The 23,824-nt window shown below is 34.8% G+C and overlaps 2 protein-coding genes across 3 annotated transcripts in view; one reads left to right on the forward strand and one right to left on the reverse strand.

Annotated features, from left to right (window-relative positions):
* Window positions 1-23,824, forward strand: part of LOC126849344 (homeodomain-interacting protein kinase 2) — an 89,347-nt gene that overhangs the window by 22,075 nt on the left and 43,448 nt on the right. For both annotated transcript variants that reach the window (XM_050591078.1, XM_050591079.1), the window contains exon 2: window positions 13,898-14,014. The gene's annotated coding sequence lies outside the window, so the exon portion shown is untranslated. The remainder of the gene's footprint in view (window positions 1-13,897; window positions 14,015-23,824) is intronic.
* Window positions 4,627-10,138, reverse strand: LOC126849367 (uncharacterized). The gene is made up of 2 exons (XM_050591141.1): window positions 9,504-10,138; window positions 4,627-4,845 (listed from the first exon to the last, which is right to left on the reverse strand). Exons 1-2 carry the CDS (start codon window positions 9,796-9,798, stop codon window positions 4,703-4,705), a joined length of 438 nt encoding a protein of 145 aa, XP_050447098.1. The 5' UTR covers window positions 9,799-10,138; the 3' UTR covers window positions 4,627-4,702.

The raw sequence follows: 23,824 nt of genomic DNA on the forward strand, positions 1-23,824 counted from the left end.
TATTTTTTTACTTCTTATATTATTGATTTAAATTTGCCTCATTTTTATTATTTATTTCTCTATGTAATTTTACTATAAAAAAATCTAAAAAAAAATTTTCAAAGTATGAACAGCTTTTTTCATATTCGTAAAGCATTTTTGCAAATAAAATCTCTATACATTTATCATTACCTATTTAACATAAGATCGAAAGTTTTAATCACAAGTGCAATATAAGCATATAATGCGGTACTCAAACATTTGCTTAATCAATGTCTAATCGCAAATCGTTAGGTATAAATAAATCGTGAATTATCAATAGTCATGGAATGGATAACAAGAAAGAATAGTTCCTTCTTTAAACAGCCGAGTGGCTTATATTGCCAGCACTCGAATGATATGCAAGTACCACTGATATTTATAATATCTTTATCGTGACTTAATTTAACTGTCAATGGGATTATTGTCGGCTTAATGATGAGCGAAACGTGGTAGAAATCGAAGAAAATTGAAATTGCAAGGCCACGTTGCGTCCCTTGTTCGTCTTAGCAATGCATTTTCGCGACGATTTTCACAAAAAAAAAAAAAAACCAAAGATGATTAACGATAATAATCATTTTAATCAGATAATGTTTATGCAAGTACAAAAATTTGGATGATTTTTTATTAAAACTTTACTAAAACTTTCAATAAAATTACCGACATGAGTGCTTTTTTATAAAAGTAATTGCGAATATATTTTAAGAAAGTTATTTTTGGGTAAAGTGTCTGAAGAATTTCAATAGTGAATATTTTCATTAAAAAGACATTTTAAAATTGCATAAAATTTTTAATTTTTATAATAAAATTCTTTAATTTTTATAATAAATTTCTTTAATAATTTTTATAATTTTATTTTACGCCTAGGATATTTCAATTATCAAGTTCGAAGTCTTAATAGAAATTAAAATGTATAATTTTAAGATTTTTATTTTTGTACAAGACAAATTTAAAAACTATTAATTTTTTTTTTATATTACGAAACCTTTATTTTAAAATGCCGATAAATATAAACGCAATGTTAAAAATTTGCAAATGCCAAAGATATGGGCTTATGACATTCGCGTGGCGAGCTAGACCAAACGGACATTTGAACCAGTTTTCGCGAAAATCAAATTTAGAAGGGGTGAAAAGAGAGGGCCTCTCGATATGAATGTCCTTTAATTACAACGGCTGGCTGGACCCTTTTGGGACGCGCGTGTTTACAGGGTATTAGTTAATATACGGAGGACACGCGAAGGGGGGGCGCGGATGGGGCGCGTGCTACCGTTAAAAAGTGAAATGCTACTGGGCGAGTTCATTTTGGCCATTGTGGACATCATTTGGTGGTCTTCGATCGCGGACGTTCACCCTTCTCATTTAGGGCCGCCTCGATCCACCGGAAAGATCGTAATTTATCGCCGCTGCCGACACGCGCTTTCTTGCCACTCGTTTGTCTGGATGCGAGTGACAGTTAAAGTTTTTCACGGGAAAGAACGAACCGTTGAAGTATTCAGCATTGGTCAAATGCGGTGGGTACAATTTGCGAAAGTTTAAAAAAAAAAAGCAATATACGAGAATCATTACTGGTAATTTATCATATGATTATTGTAATACATGACATTTTCAAGATGGATGAGATTGAGTGAAGTTGTTGCGTTCTTCTCTAGCTAGGTCTTTTTATTATAAATTGAATCAGAAAATGTACAAGAGGTTTTTTTTTCATTAGTAGTTCTCTTACTAATTGTAAGTTGCATGTCTTTTCAAAATCTTTAAAAAAATTTTCTAAAAAAAGAAAAGACCTTCATATATATATATACGTACGAAATGCATTATTGTTCGAGCCTTTGCTCGCTCCATCAGTGTTAGATACGCTAAAATATTTCGATTATTAAAAATCCAAATCTAAAAAATGATTGATAGAACTTTGTACGTATTGAAAGAACAACTTGATAGATCGTCTGACTGCCGATCGCAAGCGATTTGTCAAAATTGATTCGTCCGGAACTTTGTTGCGATCAGGTGTTGTCCCGATGTAAACTGGTTCTACAGCTAATTCAATCAATTAAACCTATATGGGGCGTGTTACACGTGTATCGGTGATAGATATCCATTAAACCTACATTCAATCGCGCACCTGGAGATATTCTGCTATCGGTTGAATGGCAGCTTCGACTTTCAAAGGTATAACATATTTTATGAACAACTTATCACAGTGATTTGGATAATATTCATTATCTACAATTTGAAAACTATATTTGTATATTTACGCAGTCGTAATGGATTAAAATGAAAAAATCATAATTCATAATTTCAATTGTTAATTAAAAGAAACATTACTTGGAACTTCTTGAAAAATATACATATATGTACAAAGTACAATTCGCAGCAATTTCAGTGATTTGCCGTTAATCGCTCGGGGGAGCGATCTAATCGAATATCCGTTGCAATATGTAATGTCCGAAAATCCATTTATGCAGCAATGTTTCGTCGATACTCGATTTAACGCAAGTATGGTTTCGAGAGAGGCATCGCATTAGTTACCATGAAAATGACCAGCTAGGATGACAGCCATTAAAACCATGAACCAGCTGCTTCCCTTTCGAATAGTTCCCCTATGTTCGGAAGACCCCATGGTGCATCACGCATTATAATTAACCATATAGCGATCGCGCCGAGTCACCCCCATGCATCGTATCGTAAGATAAGTAAACTACCCACCTACACGGGGTAGTTGAAAACGTTGCTACGTTTTGTTATTATAGGTTTTAGAATCATATTGCTTTGCTGCATAAATATACGTCTTTATTAAAGAATAATAGCGATTTATTATATATCGAAGATTTATATTTTGCATTATATCTTTATTATATTTATATTTTGTATATATATTTTTATTTTATAGATTTATACCCTCTCTCTCTGTCTCTCTCTTTTTGTATAACAATAATTTTTTTTTCTTTTTTTTAAATTAGAGTTAAATTTCTAATATTTTTTATTTTTTTATGTCATTTAGATATTTTTGTCATATTTATAATTTTGTCGTAATTAAATTTGAAACGGATATTATGTAGATTATGTGCACATGTAGGGATAGTCATTTTTGTATCACCCTGTAGTTCACCCCCATACATGTATCAGGACCACCCTAGCACGTGTCCAGGTGGATGTTACAAATGTTCGTTACAAAATGCGATTCGTGCTGCTCAGCTGTCTAATTTTCGATGATTTTGACTCGTTCTCCACGTGTCGATTCCCTGAGAATGTCGATGGAACATCAGATAATGTCGATTTGCCTGCCGCTGTCTAACGTTTATGTAACGTATTATTAATTTAAGACTTGAGGCAGTGAGGCAAACATAATAACGGCAATAACTGATGCGAAATAACTACTGTTTTATTTGATTAAATTTTTACTCGTTGAATTAGTTCTATAATACTAGCTGAATTAATCAGAAGATATATATATGCAAGATACCGTAATCATGCAAAAAATTGTAAATTCTATATTTCAATACATCGAGTAAATAGAGAACGTGAAAAATAGATCACATAATAGAATTACATAACCATTTTTAATTAGCGAGAGATATATATTATCACAATTATCAGTTTTATTTTTTAAAATTATAGCACATGTGTCTTGGTATAATATAATATAACATTTTTAAAACATTTTCTAATATATGATATTCTTAACTTATATAGCAAGGGTAAGAAAAAAAAATAAGAACAATAGATAGAAATGAAAGCACGATAGTTTATTATTCGCTTAAATGACTAGATGACTAGAGGGGGTGTCCTAATTCTAAAACGAAATGTACATAGGACTTTCTTCCGTCTCTCTCGTGCGACGACGAGATTGCGAAGAGATGCGAGTTGATGTTTATAATCAATTAGTCTTTGGAGGCGCTGCATTGTTGTTTCCTCGAGGAACCAACTGTTTCAAGCTTTCGATGGATCGCCGCCGTCGCGAAAATATTTTTAAAATTTTTGCGCGGAGTTTGTTAAAAACCGTGTCGATAAATCGCGAGCTACCGCGAAAGACACCTTCGATCGGCTCGCTGAAGACAATGATTCATTAATTGTAAAAATTTTAATATGGCGATTCTTGCGACAATGAATCCATCCACAAAAACCTCCAATAAATCACTTGACAAATTATTTACAAGAATTAATTAATATGTCCGTAACAATTAATCCTACGGAGAATTACTCTAATAATTGATCAATGATAATAGTGCTTGAAGGACGCGAAAGAGAATAAATATATAAGATTCAATAGCGTAGATAATGTCTTTTCTACTAAAACGATTATTAAAATGTCATACACACGCGCAGCTTTCTCTCTCTCTCTCTCTCTCTCTCTTTTCCTCTCTTTCATGCTTATATTTAATTATATTTAATATTTCTCGATGATCATTCTGTGCAATATATGTTTTAAATTTTTTCTCTCTGTAATCTTGAAAAAAATTATTGCAATAATATTTTATATAAGAGCATTTTTATAATAATAATATATTAATTCTTTAAACATTTCTCTTCTTAAAAGAAAGAGCTAATTGCTTGCGAGAGATTCGCCGTTTGACGGCACGTTTAAGTTAACATGGTGATTTTTTCGCCACCGCAGCAAAATAAGAGAAAACTGCACGTGTGCAGTAGGGGGTCTAAGGATATACGATCGTTTCTGATTCGACGTCATATTCTACGCGGTCTTCGTTATCGCCGCAGTCGTGGTAGTCGTCTTCGTTGTTTTCGACGAATCGACATTTTGTTGCTTCGTCACGTCCATCGAAGTCGTCAAAGGCTTTTTATTCGCGTCGCACATTTTTCGAGCTCGCCAGTAATCTGTAACGAAAATAAATGATAACAAAATTAAAAGGTATTGAATGTAAACAACGTGTTATTGAAACGTCGCGTCACGAGAAGTCGTAACAATAATAGTATAAAAACTGTATAAAAACAAAACTTCGAGACACAAAAGCATTCGTTCTATTCATTCGATACACTTCACGCGTCGTGAATAGATAGGTCCTTTGCGAAAGGATCACGTAAGAATATTCCGTAACGAATATATTTTTAACATTCCGTGGCGGTATATGAAGTTTAGTGGATCGATCGGGTCATCTCTCATTGCGACGTCGCGTAACCTGTATAGGAGCATCGTGCGAGAGAGAAGCACGAAATTTCCACAACAAAGACTATACACACAGGAATCGTCTTAGGGGCACCCTACTTTCGATCAGGTAACCACCTGAGCATCCTACCCTCACTTCTTTTTATTTCGATTTTTCCCTCTTTTCTTCACTGACTACTGACAGGTGCGATTTTATGTTAACGGTACCAGTTCAGAGAGTGAAAAAAAAAAAAAAAATCTTGTTCTCTATCGCTTCGATAAAAACGCGAGGAATATAAGACGACACACATTTCGTTCTGTGAAATAAATAATAAAATGTGTGAAGAAAAGCGATCGAACTGCTTCTACCACATTTATATATATACAGTGGATAAGGATAATACAAGATATAGTGAAACTATATCTTTTATTTTATTTTATTTTATTTTATTTTTTTTTTTTGTAACTTGTTATGTCTATCTTTTGCTCATTTATTCTCTCAGCATCTTATTCTAAGTTTTTGATGATGTTGAAATTGTAATTACATTTTTTTTTTTTTTTGTACTAAAGGAACCTCTTTTCTGTTTATAAATATAAATAAATAACTTTTGTAGCCATAATTTTTTTGATCAATTTGAAAATAATTTTTTTTTAAGCATCGCGATTTAATCGATCATTCTTATCCGTCGAAGCATTAAAGAATATTAGCGTTCGCGAAATGACATAACGAATCGGTGCGCGACTTGATCCGACAAATCGATGAAAGAAAGGTCGAAAAAAAAATCCACGCAATGGCCATATGTCGAGGACATGATCCTTTCTCTCCGTACTTCTCTCTTTTTGGCAATGGTTCGCCATATGGCGCGCGAAACCAAGCTCTTCCTCGATCAGTGTTCATTCTCTTTCTCTCTCTCTTTTCTCTGTCTCCTTTTCTTTGATCGCGTTCACAATTTCGGTTGTCAACATCTGTTTCCACGCCTCAACGTGCCACGAAGTAGATCCTAGATGCGTCGTAGAAGGCTCGACGCTTACCTGTCCATATGTCTCAAACGAGATTTCGTTTCCCTTTGTTCGCGGATCCGAACGGTCCTTCGTCTGACGCGTTTTTCACCCAAACGAAGGATCTTTTTCGAATCGCTCTCCAAGACGTCTCTGATTTTGCGGGAGAACCAGGCGAACGGAAGAGAGTCTGCCTTAAGTCGCGATCGAAAGGATCCTTTGTCGATTTCTCGTCGCGAGGATCGAGAACGTCAAAGGTTTTCTATTCCACGACGCGGAAAATAATATCGTGATCCATACCTCTCGTTTCTACGATACGATCACCGCGCTTATTTTTCCTCCCGTTAATCGTAAAAGAAAATAGAACGTTTTTTATCGTTTTCTCGTTACTCTTGTGATATGGGCCGAATAGGTATAAAAGACGAAAATCCAAATTTTTCTTTATTTAATTTTTTATTTTGTTTATTCTGTATAGATGTAAAATATTTTGGTTAAGTGTAACCTAAACGTATTTTATCTTGGATTAAGGGGGCATATCCGTTCGAAAACTCTTGGAAGATAAGTTCATTTTCTAGATTTTTTTGCAGCGCAACGATTTGATAAAAACTTTTTATATTTTTACAATATTAATAAAATTATTATATTATAATATTATTAAATATTATTAAGTACTTAAATACAAATTTTCAGCTAAAAAAAAAATGTTTCTTTTTTTTAAGTTATGCGAATATTTGCAGATTTATATTTTCATAATTTAAAGAAAACTTTTTTTAAGCTGAAAATTTTTATTTAAATAATAATATTGTATTAATATTATAAAAAAAATTAAAAATTTTTATTAAGTCGTTGCGCTGCAAAAAAATATACTCATTTTTCGAGATTTCAAACGAGTATACACTTCTTTAAATACAAGAGATAAAACATGCGAGCCAACAATATTAAAAAGTAACTTTTTTACGGCAATAGTAAATTATTAAAATGAAAAAGAAGTGTCGTACCTTATATCTCGTTAAATTAGTAAACGTAACTTTCATTAGACTATGAAAATGTTAAACAAAGGAGTTAGTGCAATTAATGTATCCAATTCTTGTCATATCAAATGCAACTTGTTCCAACAGGTGTGACGCGCGACCTTCGAAAGGCCTCACGCGACACGGTATCGCGTGTTCGCGGAGTCTGATTTAATCGTGGGAAAAGACGTTCCAGTCGTCATGGGCCTGTAGCAAGGGCTAACAGGTGTTGGTGGAAAAAGAGGTGCTGGTTGCACCGTCCCGCTCCGTTGAATTTTTGAGGGTCGTCGCGTTCCAGTCCAAGAAGTCACCGTGCGGGGGATTATCAGTGCAAATAGGCACAGGATCTCTCTCGAAGTTGAGAAAATTAATCTTTTCCCCTCGCGCGCGCTACGATTATCTCGCACACGTGTTTCAATCTATCGACCATTTTTTTAGCCTGCGAACCACTCTGAATGTCTACATATGATTTCAAAACGGATATTAGCCATTATACATTTTTTATGATATATATATATATATATATATATATATATATATATAAATTATTTTTATAAAAGAGTTATAAAAAAAAGTATAAAAATTATTTTATAAAATTATTTCATAAAAGAATAAAAACTTTTTGAAAATTATTATCCCGAATGAGGAATATAAAATGCATACAAAGCGACGTACGTTATCGGTTCATTTCGCATGCAGTGGCTGCAAAGTTTTGCACTTGGTCGAAAAAAATATAATATCCATTGTGCACTAAAATTCATGCGATTACATTGGAGGAGGAAGTAGAAATGTGTCATGCCGGGAGAATCCAAGGAATGCTATCGCGGCTTTCTCTTACTCCTTGGAAATCGGGGCTCTTCGGTAACTCACGACTGAACCCTTACAGGTACTTTACGTCAGTCGCCTTAAACCCGTGACTCATAGTCGTGATTCATTCTCGATCACGACGTTCCTTCCCTAACCGCGTTATTACATCGCGTAGAATGTGACTAGCAACTGAAGTTTCTCACGCGATCACACCCACACGTGTTCCCTTATCTTTCTTGATAACGCAAGTATTTTTTTTTCGTAGATATTGGATAGATGTTGCGCAGGAATTAGTGGATGTTTCGTCGAATACGACGGAGAATTGTGAGAAAAATTAAGCTGCAACTCCAATTTTTTAAATAAAAAAAATACTATAATTGTTTATTATAATTTTTTAATTTAATAAAATTTATTAAAATATAATTAAATATAGCAGTTGGATAAATTTTTTTTTTAAATATATATTTTATTAAATTATCTGAGGAACCATTCATGAAGATTGCAAAAATTATTTATTTATATTTTGTAATAATTTCAAAAAATACTGAATCTCATTTTCTTTTTTTTTAATTCATAGCTAAACCACATTATTGTTGCAACGTAGCAAACAACAGGCTTACATTCACGATTTCGTATTAAACGATGATCTCATAGAGATATAAAGTTTATAGAAATTAATTTATATATATCGCATAAATAAAATTTCTAGAAAAAAAAAACTTTTTAAAAAGGCCAACATGAATTTCTAGTCGGAAAAATCTCTAGTTTAGACTGCCTAGATTATCCCTGCGAGGGTCCCGTTTACGACGCGTGCTCCTAGCGTAAGAAACGAATAGCCTAACAGGATGAAAGGTTCTCCGAAAGAACGCGTAAGACGGTAGCCGGGAGTACTCAGACGAGGGATATATAGAAGCTGGAGGAGGAGAAAAGGCGGAAGATGCGACGAACTTAGAATAAGAAAACAGGTCGAAGCCACGCGACCAGGCCGCGCCTGCGCATTCGACTTCCCTTTCTTCGGCGCGGCTTTCCCGCCAAAAAGTCGCGGCTCTATGACGCCACGCTGAGCGACAGACATTCGCCGCTACTTTGCAATCTCGTTACAGCGTCATCCAATGAGCTAAATGGTAGATGATTAATTGCCGAAGAGGTTAATTTTAATCTTTGCTTTTTTTCATTGCAAGCCACACGTTTGTGTGTATATCAGGTAAAAAATTACTATGTGATACTAGAGTTACGAATACAATTCGGTTGCATAATTTAATTTCCATTTCAAGGAACATTACAGCGGCATGCCATATTGAGTTATGTGTAAGAGATATTTTTAGCTCGGCCACGCGCATTAAAACCAAGACGGTACCAACCAAAAGATTCGTGAAAAAATCCACCTTTGGCGCGTGATACATGCATTCCGATAAATTTTTACGTATCGTCCGTTCACAGGGAAATATTTACCGAACACGATTCTCGTAACTCATACCCTCTTTCGTGCACACATCGCGTCCATGTACGTTTAATTTCTGTTAAGTTTATCAGTAAAATTCGCGTTGATATTTCGCGAGAGAAATGTTGCTCACCGTGAATGCTGGTCTGCCTTGAATACGGATTATTCCGCTTTTTGTTAGTAGTCGACGACTCGCTCTTCTCGTTGTTTCGCCTCTGATAATTATTCTCCTTGTCCTCAGAACAGGGATCCACTCCCCATCTCTTGGCGAACTTGCTTCTCTCCGTGTCTAGCGCTTCCTGGAACATTTCCATGGTGTCCCGCGGGTCCGGCTTGCCAAAGAGACAGCGTGGTACTCGCGAGGCCATGGTAGTCGAGCTGGGTAACACCGTGTAATAGATTTCGCAACAGATCGAAGCTGCCAGCATCTCGGGTTCCTCTTGTGTATTTCACCGGGTGCGTAATTCGAGTTATGCAGATTCCCGGCAACTTGCGTTTTCCAATTCGAGATACTTCGCGCTCCCCTCACTTTTTGAGGAGAAGTAGAGAATACGATATTAAGGAATGTCGATTCTTCTTGTGTCTTCCGTTCCTCGGAAGAACAGAAGAATCTTGGATGACGTAAATGGCGCCGCGTCGGTCAACTTTTCTGTGAAGTTTCCTCCTCCGATTCTTCGATGGTCACTCTTCTCGCGCGACGTCGGCCCAAAACCAACCGACCAACCTTGATCTTCACTGTACGACGGTCAGACTCGTTCTGGTAGGATCGTTCGGGACGATGGAGCCAGTCGACTCAGATCCGTTTGAGCAAAACCACGAGGTCCGGTAGTCCCCACTACCGGGTGTTCAAATTCAAATCTGATTGGTGCGCCGCGCGGGTTGCGCAGTAAAAATGGCGCGAATATGCTCTAGCAACATCCTCGTTGCACGCACGCTGACATCCGCACGCGCGTTCTCTCTCTGGTACGTGCGCTCTCCACGTGTACCCTCACCATCGTGTTCTCAAGCTCGAAACCGTCCAACGGATTATGCTAAGCGATCTCTCGGCCTTGTGGTAGGAAAGAGCGCGCGCGCGCGCCATCAAGCGTACCTTCTGTCTTTTTTTCTAAGTAGTGCGATGTATAGAAAGATCACGATCGTGGTTCGAGCGTGTCACGATGCGATTCAAACTACTCTCTCTTTCTCTTTCTCAAATCTCTCTGTTTTCCTTCATTTAATTTCCTTCCGGATTACGCTGCATCTGATCGAGCGAAGTTTCAAGTGTGCGAAAATAATTTTTATTATTTTATTGCTAATTGTTTTATCTGCAAATTTACATCAATTTGCCTCTTTAAATAATCTCTTACATGCATAGAAAATAATTTAAATTTTTATATACCTATATTTTTAATCGGCTTTTTGATGCACATGCTAAAATGTGTTACTATTTTTTATTTTAAATTTAATTACTTTTTGATTAAATATTAGATACAATTTGAAACTATATATGTAAAGCCAATATATAATAAGTTTATCATGTTTCTATTAAAAATTTATTTTTTGGAGAAAGTTGAGATTATATTTTGGAAAGTTTCATAGAGGAACAGAGAAATGATTTAGATCGCGTAAGCGTGCACACCAATGAGACTGCAGGACAATTCACCCAATTGTTGTTGGCACGATTCTGCCTCGAGCATTTTTGCGGGAAGTCGGGTGTTCTGTAGCAAGAAGAAAAAACGGTCGTCCGAGCAGGTGGAGCAGCCGGAGAATGAGAGGGAGAGACCAGAGTGGAAGCAAGTCCCGGGCAGAAAATCGCTCTTCGAGTCGCCGCTATCGATATTTCTCGAGCACATAGAATTTTCGGATAGACGTGACTTACGAATAGACGAACGTAATATAAACTATAATCAACAAAGCATCTTTTCATAAAATCAAGCATCTTGCTTTTTATTTTATGTTATATTAAATTTATTTTATAAATTTAATATAACATAAAATTAATTATAAATGTATGTTATATTAAATTTATTTATTGAATCGCCTTTTAATTCATCATATTACGATTTAGTATCTTAATTGTGATTTTTTTTTTATTTTATTGCGTTTTTATACATTCTCCGTGAACAGCAGATATTATGTAACAGGTCAATGTAATTCAATGCAATGGGGCCGCCTATTCTATACAGGGTATTCAGATTGTATAACTCAGGGAGATCAAGGTCTCACCTTTGACTCACACGCGTAAATTTTAGTTTCTTTGAAATCTTTTTTCATCAAAAAATCGATGAGATTGCGATTTGACTCAATTTCATGGAAAAACGAAACCGATGTCGTAAATGTCATCAGTCAACCAAATTCGTATGTTCTCGACAAGACCAGTTTCTCTTGCGCTTTCTTAAGCTTCTCCAAGATACTGAAAAGTCTCAAGGAAGATTATTGCTAAAATAATTTTATACTCGCGATAGATTTTCTTTATTTTAAAAATGCGTTGAATAAAACGTATATAAATATATAAAGTTTTAAGCGATGTACGTACTTGCGTCTGTATGCAAGTTCGAGAGTGGGCGAGACAAGGGCGATATGCGGATGAATGCTGGAGTGCGAGGGGCAGGAGGGGACAGCAGAAACATAAATGTGCCACTGCGTGCCACGTATATATATGAAATAAAGCGTGACGCACGCTGCCGCGAGATTCAGAGAGGTGCAATTATAGGCATCTCGCGCGATACCGGGTGAATTGTAACGCAAGTTGGGTCGAGTCACGCTTCGCTATATCACGGCTTGCCGTACGACGGGGGGAAATTCGACCGTTACAGAAATGCATTGCGGCGCAATGCGTGGAGCGTGTGCGTGCACACGCTCATCGCGCGTCCTCTCGCGTACACTCACCACGGACAGGTGAACACCATGATGACCAGCTATAGCCAGCGCCCGTAACGATCATTAAGTTTGTGATTGCTTCTTGAGATTTTTCCACCGTAATATCCACGCTCGTTCGGTTATTATTGCTGATTATTACTGCGTTTTGCCCCGTAATTGCTTTCAAACATGATATCGAGTACAGTTTGCGAGATTACCGTCGACTATCAGTTCATATGTGGAATATATTTTGTTATAAAAAATGCACATGTGATTTATAAACACGTGATTTAGAAAGTTGAGCAATTTGCTTTTTAAATCTTTATATCATGTAGATATAAATGGATAAATCTCGACGTTATTCTCCAACTTAAATCATTTCCCTCGCTCTTGTTTCGAAACCGTCGGATCTCCGAGGAAATGTCGACTTCCTTCTCGTTTAAACACGGGAACATCGATATCCGTGGGGGATTTCGAGCGCCCGCGCTCCCCATCGGTCTCCCATTTCCGGTCCTGGTCAAGCAGACCGGAACACGCGCGGGGACTCCGAGTATACCGTGACGTCAGGGCATCGTTCAAAATTAGGGAGGAACTTATCTGCAGGGGTTCTACGCCAGGATGTAGTTAATGCCGCGACTTTAACTCGTACTAAAGACGATTACTGACCCGATCATTTTTCACGGTTATGAGCAATCTAATAGAGGACATGATCATGAAGTACGCGAACCGATTTTTGAAAATGCCAGACGTTCTATTACCGTTGTATCATTGGTTTCTTAATTTTATTCTTTCTTGATATTTTCATGCGAAAAACTCTCATTCTCTTTTTGATAAAAATCTGAAAAATGAGAAAGAGAAAGAGTTCATAAATTATAATGTTATATTTTTTTAATTAATTTTTTTTATAATAGCATTTATATTTATATATATGTATATTTATAATATTTACATTCAACAACGTTTATAGCACTAGTTTACAAATTTCACACTTTTTTAGTGCCAGAAATGGGAACAACTTTTTTTAACGCGTTTTTTAGAGCGTTGAATCCAAATCCGTAAAGCAAAATCTATGTCCTATCAGATTTTCGAGAAAATGGAGTTGAAATTCCTAAAAAACGCGTTTTTATTATTTTCGAAAATTTATAGCAGACAAACTCGATGTGCAAGAGACTTCTTAAACACTCAAATGAAAGAACATTATACTTCAATATAAAAATATCGAACCTTTTATCGCAGATACAATCGAACCTCAGGCGCGCTTTTTTTAGGTGTAATCGCACTGTGTCAAGTAGAACGATTATCCCATGTAGTCCGATTGCAGATAAAAGATTCGATGATTTTATATTAAAGTATAATGTTTAAGCTTTTATTTGAGCTCTGTCTAAAGTCTCTTACACATCGGGTTTGTCTGCTACAAATTTTCAAGGTTTCAAGGATTTTTTAAAGGTTTCAACCCCATTTTTCTTAAAAATGACCTGAAATTTTTTGATGACAGATTTGTGCATAACGTTTAAAAAATACTCTTGAAACAGTCTCAAATGCTCTGGCACAAAATCTTGTAAACTAGGTGTAATTAACAGCATTTATATATTAAGAAATATAATTTTTTTTATTTTTAGAATTCATTGATGTTTTTCTTTCCCACGCATTCTCGAACTAATATTCACCTATACATGTTTCTATTTGCAGGTATAATTGCTACAGAAGAAAACGTGAAAAGATGATCGACAGCTGATACTGGTAAGGAGGAAGAAAGAGAGCGGAGAAACATCGATCGGAGCGAGCCAAGAAGTCGCGAAGAATAAGGTAAGAAAATTTGAAACTCTACCCTTTGGCCATCGGCGCGAGCACCTGGGCAGCATATGTGCCAAATATAAAAGGACGAACGCATCTCGGGCCGATCATTCTCTCTCCCTCTCTCCCTCTCCCTCTCTCTCTCTCTGTCTCTGTCTCTCCGCAAATTTTGTGTCCGCTCGGAAGGTCTCGAAAATTTTGCTGAATCATCGATGCGTCTCGTGCGGCTTTTTTCCAGCGTCGAAATTAACGGGAGCGCACCGCGTGTCGATCGACGATCAGTCAGCTGTTGGCTGTGATTGTTGCTAACCGCGGATTAATCCTTTAGATAACGTCAGATAACGTACATGAAAGCGATAGATTCATAAAATCTTGCGTTCAAATTCTTATCAGTGTTAGGACTGTAACATCACAAGATGTTTAATTTGCTTGCTTTTTTCTTTTAATATTATATACATATATATATATATATATATATATATATATATATAAAGTTTATGAAATTTAATATTATTTAATATTAAACTTAATAATAATGTTAAGTTTTTTTATTAAACCTAATAATATTAATTCTTTATTCTTTGCTTAAAAAATACAATTTTTATTTTAATAGATTTTCACTAATAAAAATGGAATAGATTTTCAAAATTAAAAGAGAATTAGTGCGCAAAGGAAAGAATGTCCTTAATGTGAAAAGAAGCATTACTCTTAGTATTAACTAAACAAAGATTTTTGTCAATCTTCTATCTCGTATGCTGCACGTGTGCACCTAGACTCGTTTAGGAAGAAAAATCGTGCAGGAAAGAGCAAGACGAGGGGCAGAAGCTGGACAATAGGGTTCGTGTTTGCAACCACCTGTACTCACAGGTAGACGAAAGCGTGTGCGAGGAAACAAGGCCGTCTTTTCCACGCGCACCTTTATATCAGACGACGAAAACAAACAGAAGCTGTCGCGTGGGTTTCTCGTGGCTGCTTTTGCGTAGAAATTTGATATTCGGCCAGTGTTTCATCATCTGCTCTCCACAAAATGCCCGGTGCGCGCGTCACAATCGATTATATCTCTTCATTTCTTTCATAAATGTCTCGACGAGTCTTTGGAATGAGAATTTTCTCGCGTTGTCCGAGGACGTGATAGAGTTTAACTAACGTTCTAGACGTCTGTACATCATCGCGTTTGTCATAAACATTGGAGATAAGTGAAAGGTATATACGCAAACAGCTGCTATTGGATTGCAGATGCTCTGGAAATTTTGAAATTCCAACCACGTCGTAAACAGCCATTAGTTTATGACTGTATCCGCACGAAGCTTCGTCTTTTGCGTGCTCAAGAAATCATCATTTTTGAAGGAGTTACTCTGACGAAAAGAAAATTTTACATCCATAATTAAATTAATACAAATAAATCAAATCAATAGATTAATTAAATAATACATTAATATATTAATAACACATTAATAAATTTTAAATTAGACAGCAGAAGGCAAAATTAGTTCTCTCTTTTTCTTTCGTATATAATTTATATTCTTTTTCAAAAAGAAACATTTATCCTTCGCTTATTGATCTCTTTAATTATATTATAAATTATTCAAAACATTATTCAGATCATATCATTTCGATAATATTTAGTGTTTATATAAGAGTCAACGAGACATTATTTTTGCACCAAAAAAAAATCAATAAAATCAAGTCGCTTTATCTCGTGTTTTTAGAAATGCAATTAATTTAGTTAAACTTACACTTTATAATACTTTTATTTTTATCCGTTTTGTCTAACACAGTTAACTGATACATCGGCTGATTACCGTATATATATCAGGTTAAAATGATCGCGGGTAATTGAACGAGTTTATTAACGGCGCAAAAATCGTGCGTGCACCGGAGCGAAGGAAACATTTAACGCAGGATGTTGCTTTATACTTTGTATCCCGTATGCATGTAGCGCTCTTTATTCCTCTGACGCGATGCCGCACGATGCAGAAAAGAACGTGGAAAAATTGTCGGTTAGAAATTAGCCTTTCTGAGCGAGCGAGAATGCGTAGTGACATGAGCGACGATGCTCAAGGTTGGCGCCGCAATTTCAGTCAATTTGGACAGACCTCCTACGGTATAAACCGCATTTACGTTACGATCCCTGTAATTTGCACGCTTTTTATGGATATCGAATTAATAATTGGCGTTTTTTGGAGAAAAAAAGGCCAATTATTAATTCGATACGTGATGCGAACATTCTTTGGTAGCTCTTCGTACTCGAAATATGAACAAAGATTGGTTGCATCCCGTTTTTCTAATTATAGGAGGAACTATTCTAATAGGACGAACTATTGTTAAAAATAATCAAATTTTAGTGTTTTAAATATGCATATATTATTCAACGGGAGGAGCAAAAATTTAATTATGACAATACATTTTTATGAAATTAAAATAAAAAATCATGATAAATCTTAAAAAAATAATGACTTATATTTTGGAAAAGAGATATTGGTGATAAAATAATCTAATACGAGTCTTTTTTTATATAGTTCTTAGATTTTAATGAATGTGAATGATAATTGTGCGGTTTTTACGAGTCCCGTTTAACTCAAACAGATATGTTAGGGGTGAACTTCGGGAAGTTAGATTCGTGTGGTAGAGGAAAGAAAAAAAACGTACCGACAAGATTTGAACAATGCGGGAGGAAGGCGTGACGGCGAGCTTTACGAATCTCCGCCGATCCAGCTGCTCGTACCTACATTTACCGTCGACCTTTCGAAGCCTCCACCTCCGCGCGATAGTTCGTTCAGATAGTCTGAATGCCGGCAAATCTACCGACGAGCTGCCCCCGTTGGAGAGGGTGGAACAGCTGTTTCGTTCAATAAGAGGAGATCCTGAATCGTGAATATTTAAAGATTTAAGTATTCTGCGTTCTACACGCTTTCAATGAGCTTTTTAGCGGTAGTTGCTGGAGATAATGAAAAATACGGTGGGGGATTAGATTATCTTATAAATTCTTTTTTTTAATATTCAAACCAATTAGAGATTAAAAAGGTAATAAAAAAATAAAAAACTTTGGGTAAAAATTCGTAATTGTTTTTTTTTTTTTTTACTATCTCAAAGTGGATTTTTTACCTCATTAATTACTCAGAATGTTCATTTTTAAAAATTTATAGCAAAAATTTAATTTTGATGCTTATTTATTAACTTTCGATGCACGGCTTTGAAAACTGAGCATCAAATTTACTAAAATTAGGATTCCATGTTTTGTGTTATTTTCACATCTGGTCCACAAAATAATAAAAATAACTATAGTTTAATTCGTTTTAAAATATTTGAACTTAATTGATTAAACAAATACGAAATAGTAATCAACACAGCTATTTTCCATTGAAATTTATTACTGATGAGAAGATCTTCTATAGTTGAGAATTGGGATGAGATTGGATTAAAATCATTTCAAACAATAGTATTGAAAAACAAATGTTATTGCAAAATTTGTTGGAGTCGAAAATTAAACATCTATGTTTAAAATATCAGTAGAAACCTTGCTTATATAATGGAAGTTTTGTAAAAGTTGTGTAAAAAGATATGTAAAAATTATGTAAAATTTTTTGGTAATTTTCATAAAGTTTTGGCAAGTAAATTTGAAAAGAAGTTAAAATTTATAAATGCTAGAAGAAATCCCACCAGGCAGCGTAAACAGGATAGCCAGATAGCTGAAAGTAGATGAAACAGATTGTAAAACAGATGCGGGATGTTTCATAGCTTGATGGATCGCAGATCTCGGGCCACACCATAATTCATTAAAATTAAAATTCGTGCCTTACAAAGAACTCATTATGAGAATTACTTAAAGAAGACTTTCATAACTTTACAAACGGAAACAGGCACTGGAATTTAATAATAAAACATTAATTTGCGATTCTCTGATTTCTTATATTTTTTTAAGTGTTTCTTCAATTATTTTTTTGCGCGTTAAAAAAAAGGACAACGAGAATTCGAAAAGCCATAAGATTCATAAGGTTAACGTTCCCAATACACGCCAGATGTCGGGAATAATTAAAATGCTGTCACGAAAGATCCCTGTTCCTCTCATCATTTTGGCGTAACCATGCTCTCGTATTTCTACGGTCGAAACAGGAACAGGAAGAACACGTCCCCTTGAGTGAGAAAAAAAACTATGGGTTGTTTCAAGGAGGAACCATCTTGTCGTGTGGGCACAAAGTAATTCGATCTTCTCGGACAGTTTTACGGCTTCTATCGACATTAATTGATAGTTTGAAAGATGTGCAAATTAAAAAGATACATAGTTAGGATAAAGTATTAATAGATGAAAAAAGAATTCGAATTATTGTCGCAATATTTTTTATGAGTATTTACTATATAAAAGGAGATGGACTAGATTAAATCGGCGTTTAATTTTACTAATATTTCTAAGAAATTATCAAATTTTTTTATGCGTGTTCGAAGTTAAATAAAATATTTTAAATATCATTTAAGAGACTATGTAATACGCAATTTCTTGACTGGATTAGAGAAAAACAAACCTCGGACGAATTTTTTTTTTTCGCCTCGTTGAACCGCGCGTGCGCTTGCAACAGCGCGCAATTACAACGTGTGTGCATTTTAAAGATAGGAGCGGTAAAAAAAAACCTCGGAATAATCATTGTTATAGATAAGTCTCACAGGCTCCTGGGAACGCGATTCCCGCCAATTTGTCGACGGGTGCTCGAGGCGGTGTAACGGCCGTTGGTCCGAGATGCCTCGAAAGTGGCAGGTGCAACTCTGGCCAAACTTCATTAAACACAATCCCATCTGCGCCCTCATACTTCCAAGACGTCTCGTGGCCGCTGTAACTTTTCGAGGACGATAGAGAGAGATGAGAAGAAAGGAGCCTTAGCAACTCGCTTAGCAAGAGCTTGGCATACATATATATGTTCTCTTTTTTCCTCTCTTTTTTTTTTTTCATCTTTGCTTGTGAGACAAGGCAGATTGACTGGTCCAATAGAGCTGTTTAAAACTATACGCTCTGCGTGACAATGACTGAGAACTGTGACAGGTGCCTGTCTTTGCGAAACGGAAAAAATATATTCTAAGAAAAAAAGAAACGCATTTGTGAATCCGACGACATATTTATAAATAATTTTAAATATCGCGCAATAGAATAAAAAGTTTTTAACGTTTTCCGCGTTTATTAAAAGTAGCATTTGTGGACATTGAAAAATATTAGAAAATTTTCTATTTTATTGCAGAATTAAACTTAGAATTAAATCTATGAGTGTATTCAGAAATGTATTCTCACTTCTCCCTTATCACGTTAAAAGGGAAGGAATTTATTTATCATTGAGCAGAAATTCCTTCAGAAAAATTTGGGAAGTATGATGAGTATGCGTTTTTTGAATTAGCAAGCAAATGTCGTTGGTATTTCAAAGGAATAAGGAAGGAATCGTTTATCGTCGGTTAAACAAACAAATTGTTCCTCGGAACGAAGAGCAAGCCACGTGGCTGGTCCTTCTGGCACGCGCGCCTAGTTTTTTAGACCCTTGAGATTTATTGGTTTTAGGATGCTCTTTAATCAGCAAGGAAAAAGATCGGCTGGAACTTGAAGTAAACAACGTTCATTTAGTGCCTGCATAATTCTCGGTTAACATTAATTCGGTTTATGGTTAATAACGCACGTCACAATTATCAGCCAATTAAGCGTGATAAAATTAAAGGCGTAACGTAGTAACGAAATATTAAATATATATTTTATTGTATTTTTTAATAATTGAATTGTATATTTATATAATTTTGCAAACAGTAAAGATATTTTTCCATAATCCAAGATTTCAGGCACGCCCGAAAAAATACTATTATAAATATCTTTAAAATTACATTGCAATATTTTTTGTCACAATATTTAGCGTAGCTATTCATCGATGACAAACATATCTTACGTAATGTGCGATTGGTAGAATGCAATAAAGATAACATTTGTGCTATTTCGCGAAAGATTTTTTCAAGACCCTCTGTCTATTCTTTTGTAAATTTTTGCGTTTTAAATGGATATTTTCCACAGTCTATTGTCCGCGCGATGTCGTAAAAAAGACACAGCTTGAATGAGATACATAATAGACTTTACAGGGTCTTTAAACTTTAAAGGGACACGGCACTCGAACAGCTGATGCTTCTTAAAGTACTCAGGTATTCTGTCTAATAAATTTGGGACATTTTAAAAAACGTAAATCAAGTAAATGTCGGAAAATGCTGGTTGAAAAAGTATGCAAATTTAATAAAAAATATTCTATATTTCTGTACATGTTAATTGTTTTTATGACGTTATTATTATTGACAACAATATAAACATTGTTTTCTCTTATGTTTGATATTATCAGGCTGATATACAAACGGCTCATTTCTCAGGTAGTTCTCACGGTAAAAAAAAAAACGATTGTATCCCCCGCACGCTTTACACGATAATAAACATTCCTGTAGATTAATTAACGCGGATAATCGTGAATTTTATTGTAGCATCTGTTGTAAGTGATATCCAGGTGCTAAACGAAGGGTGTGCCTATGTGCCTATTGATACTTTTTTGCCGGAATCGGTATGAAATACGATCGTCTTCCGGTCTCGTATGAGTGATAAATAATTTTTATTGTTACAAGAATATATCAAATGTTCGCTATACAAATTGATAAAATATTTGAATACAGTATAATATTTGAACAATATCGTGCAATATTTGCTTCGAATTGATTGAACTAAAATCAATATACACGAAAGATATGCTTTACAGAATGCATTCCGGTTGATCAACATTCACACGATTGCGCAGATGGCGCCGTTAATGTTACAATTTTACCAAATAACGAGGTAATCGGGATGGGCGTAACCGTGACGGATACAGGGGCGATCAAAACCTCGAGCTATTTGTTAAACCTACGTAATTAAAGAGCATTTTTTCCCAACGCCATATGCAACGCTTATTGGCTCATCATGCGAGAATCGGCAATCGTTAATTCAATCCGCAGATAACAGGCGATGGAAATACTCCAAATATAAGATAGAGCACAATATTTTTTTTTTTTTGTAATAATATTTGTTCTCTTTAAGCTTTAAGTGATCGATGAGACGCATAACTTGTTGTTTTTACAATTTTAGCGTCAACACAATTAACATTCTCTACGATATTTTTAAAATATGTGAGCGCCATTTCTTTAAAAATATTTTTTTGCAAGACAAGAAATAGTTAGCAGTATTTTTAGAATCTTTTACGGAATTTGTCTTTCTCAAGCGACATTTGCGAATAATTAGTATAAGGATAAGAACGATACCAATAAATACTGCACCAACGATCGCACCGATATTAACATTTGTTTCAGCGATGCAATCTGTTCCTGAAACAACATTTTACCGCTACATTCAAAATGTCTAATTAAAAACATAATAGTTAATGAAAGCATTGTACAGTCTTTTGAATGTTACACTTGCGACATATTAATGATATTATTCATATACGCAACACACCTGTTTTCGAGCAATTCTGGATGCATTTATTGAACGCAGTTAAACGGATATTAGAGATGACAACTTCTATTTGATCCCCAATGTTTATTGTGGTGTTTACTTTGCATATAAATATTTCGACTATTATATTATTTATCGAAGCAGAAAATAATTGCAAATGTCTGTCTGCTGTGTCTCTTGGCATTCTTTTCTCTGTCAAATATTGAAAAAAATTTTTATGATTTATCCAAATATATATATATATATATATATATATATATATATATATATATATAAAATAACGAAAGATTAGAATACATAACATATAATTAAATATTAAATAATTATATTATGTCATAATCAATGATCTATATCAATTTTTGCAGATTTTTAAAGTGCAGTTGACATACTTTGTGCTCGCGGGAAATCATTGTCATCCAAATGCACATTAATAGAGATGAAATCGTGAAAGAATTTTGTTTCATTATAAGCGTAATTAAAAATAATTCTATTTTCTTTATCGTTGCCGTCTACTTGACTCTCGATAGATTCCTCCCAATTCAACGTTATCTTGGCTATCTTTTCATCGCAGATACTTGTTGTCTGTGCATTCGTCGGAACTGTCAACGTGGCATTGCTTATCTAAAAATATAATGCTGCATTTGATTATTCGGTAAAATAATGATTAAACATATGTCACTAAGGTTATTCTATCTAAAACATCAATTAAACAAGAAATTAAACAAGAATGTAATTTTTTTATTTTTTCTACGACGAACGTTTCTGTGACTCGTTTCTTCATAAATATAACAGTATGTCTTTTCGATAAATATCCCTAATCCCTCCAACCATGCCCTTTGTGTCCCACGCGTTTCTAAATAAAACAAGTCGTAACGTGCGTTTTTCAACATATAATTGTTGTAAAAAAATATTTAAATAAATAATTTCTAAATTTTCTTTACATTAATTTTTAGTCGAAGGATATAAAGATATTATAATAATTTTTGAAGAATTTTTCAAAGCTATTAACATACTAAATAAAAACGAAAGGGCAGGGATTAGGAATATTTATCGAAAAGACATATTGTTAGAGGGATTAAGTTGCGAAAAAAACGTTGCAGGAATTAGGGATATTAATACTTTACTTGAAAACGTTTCATTGCGTATCGCAAATTGATTCGAATCATCATGTTAGTAAAAATGCACGCTACTTTGGTTTCAATATCTCTAACAATATAATCCAATTCGAGAGCGATATATATCATATAATGCATTGTCATATTTTCTGTGCATTTTGGAGTAGACATGGGGGTTGAAATCGTCGATGATTCTTTCGCCAAAGTTGTTTCGGTTATCGTATCATTTATCGTTGTTGTTATAATCGTCGTTCTATTTGTTTCCATTGTGGTTGCACTCGTCGCTTCTGATGTAACAATTGACGGAATGATCGATGTTATGTCAGTCGGTATTTCGGATTCGGACGTCGTCCCATTTGTTACGAGCGTCGTTGAAATTGTTGGAAATACCGTAGTAATCGTAATTGGCATAGTTTTTGATGTATCCGTTATTTCTTTAGTATTTGTTATGGTTGAATCTGAAGATATCATGTCAGTTGACGATAGTTGCGTGCTCGTCATGCATTTCTGTGTTGTAAGTGGTGTTGACAGGATTGTAGGCGGCATTGGCGGCCTTGTGGAATGTGTCGGCATTTGCCTTGTTGGCATTGTAGTAGTTTTATCTGCAGTAATCGTTTCAGACGATGAAATCGATTTTGTAGACGATACTCCATCTGTAAAATTTCCGAAGGATGTAGTAGACGATAAAGTAGTTCCTATTGTAGAGATGTTACTGCTCGAGTAGATCGTTGTACCTGTCGAAATTGTTATATCATTTATTTCATTTCGTTCTCTACAGCTCGTGCACGTATGTATAATAATTTTATAGTTATTGTTAAATTAAAGTTTGATATTTTTATTTATCTGGATTGTGCACGCAAGATTAGACAATTAATATTTTGTCGATATTTGCTTATCGTATCTAACTGACGGGGAAAATAATTTTATGAAAAAAATGGAAGTAAAAAATACAGAAAAATTTCCTGTTAATGTTAATATTTGATGAATATTTTATATTAAAAATAATTTTTCTCGCGGATTAACAAAAAAAAATTATTCTATAATTAAACAAAAAGAAATTACTTATTTATCGATTTACTCGTTATAGATTTTTTTTGTATCTTCTCATCTGAAAGTGAAACTAATCAGGGAGTTATCAATTATTATAAAATTGTCTCATCATTTAGAAATGAATATTGTTAAAAGGATATAAGAACAAAGTTACCTAACTGTAGATTAATA

Source organism: Cataglyphis hispanica, chromosome 4, assembly GCF_021464435.1.
Source record: "Cataglyphis hispanica isolate Lineage 1 chromosome 4, ULB_Chis1_1.0, whole genome shotgun sequence".
In the NCBI taxonomy this organism is placed as follows: Eukaryota; Metazoa; Arthropoda; class Insecta; order Hymenoptera; family Formicidae; genus Cataglyphis; species Cataglyphis hispanica.

Excerpts from the sequence above, each read along its gene's own strand:
- LOC126849367 (XM_050591141.1), bottom strand. The coding sequence starts at position 9,798 with ATGCTGGCAGCTTCGATCTGTTGCGAAATCTATTACACGGTGTTACCC. Across the intron at positions 4,846-9,503 it reads AAGGCAGACCAGCATTCACG|ATTACTGGCGAGCTCGAAAA; the intron begins GTGAGCAACATT and ends TTTTCGTTACAG.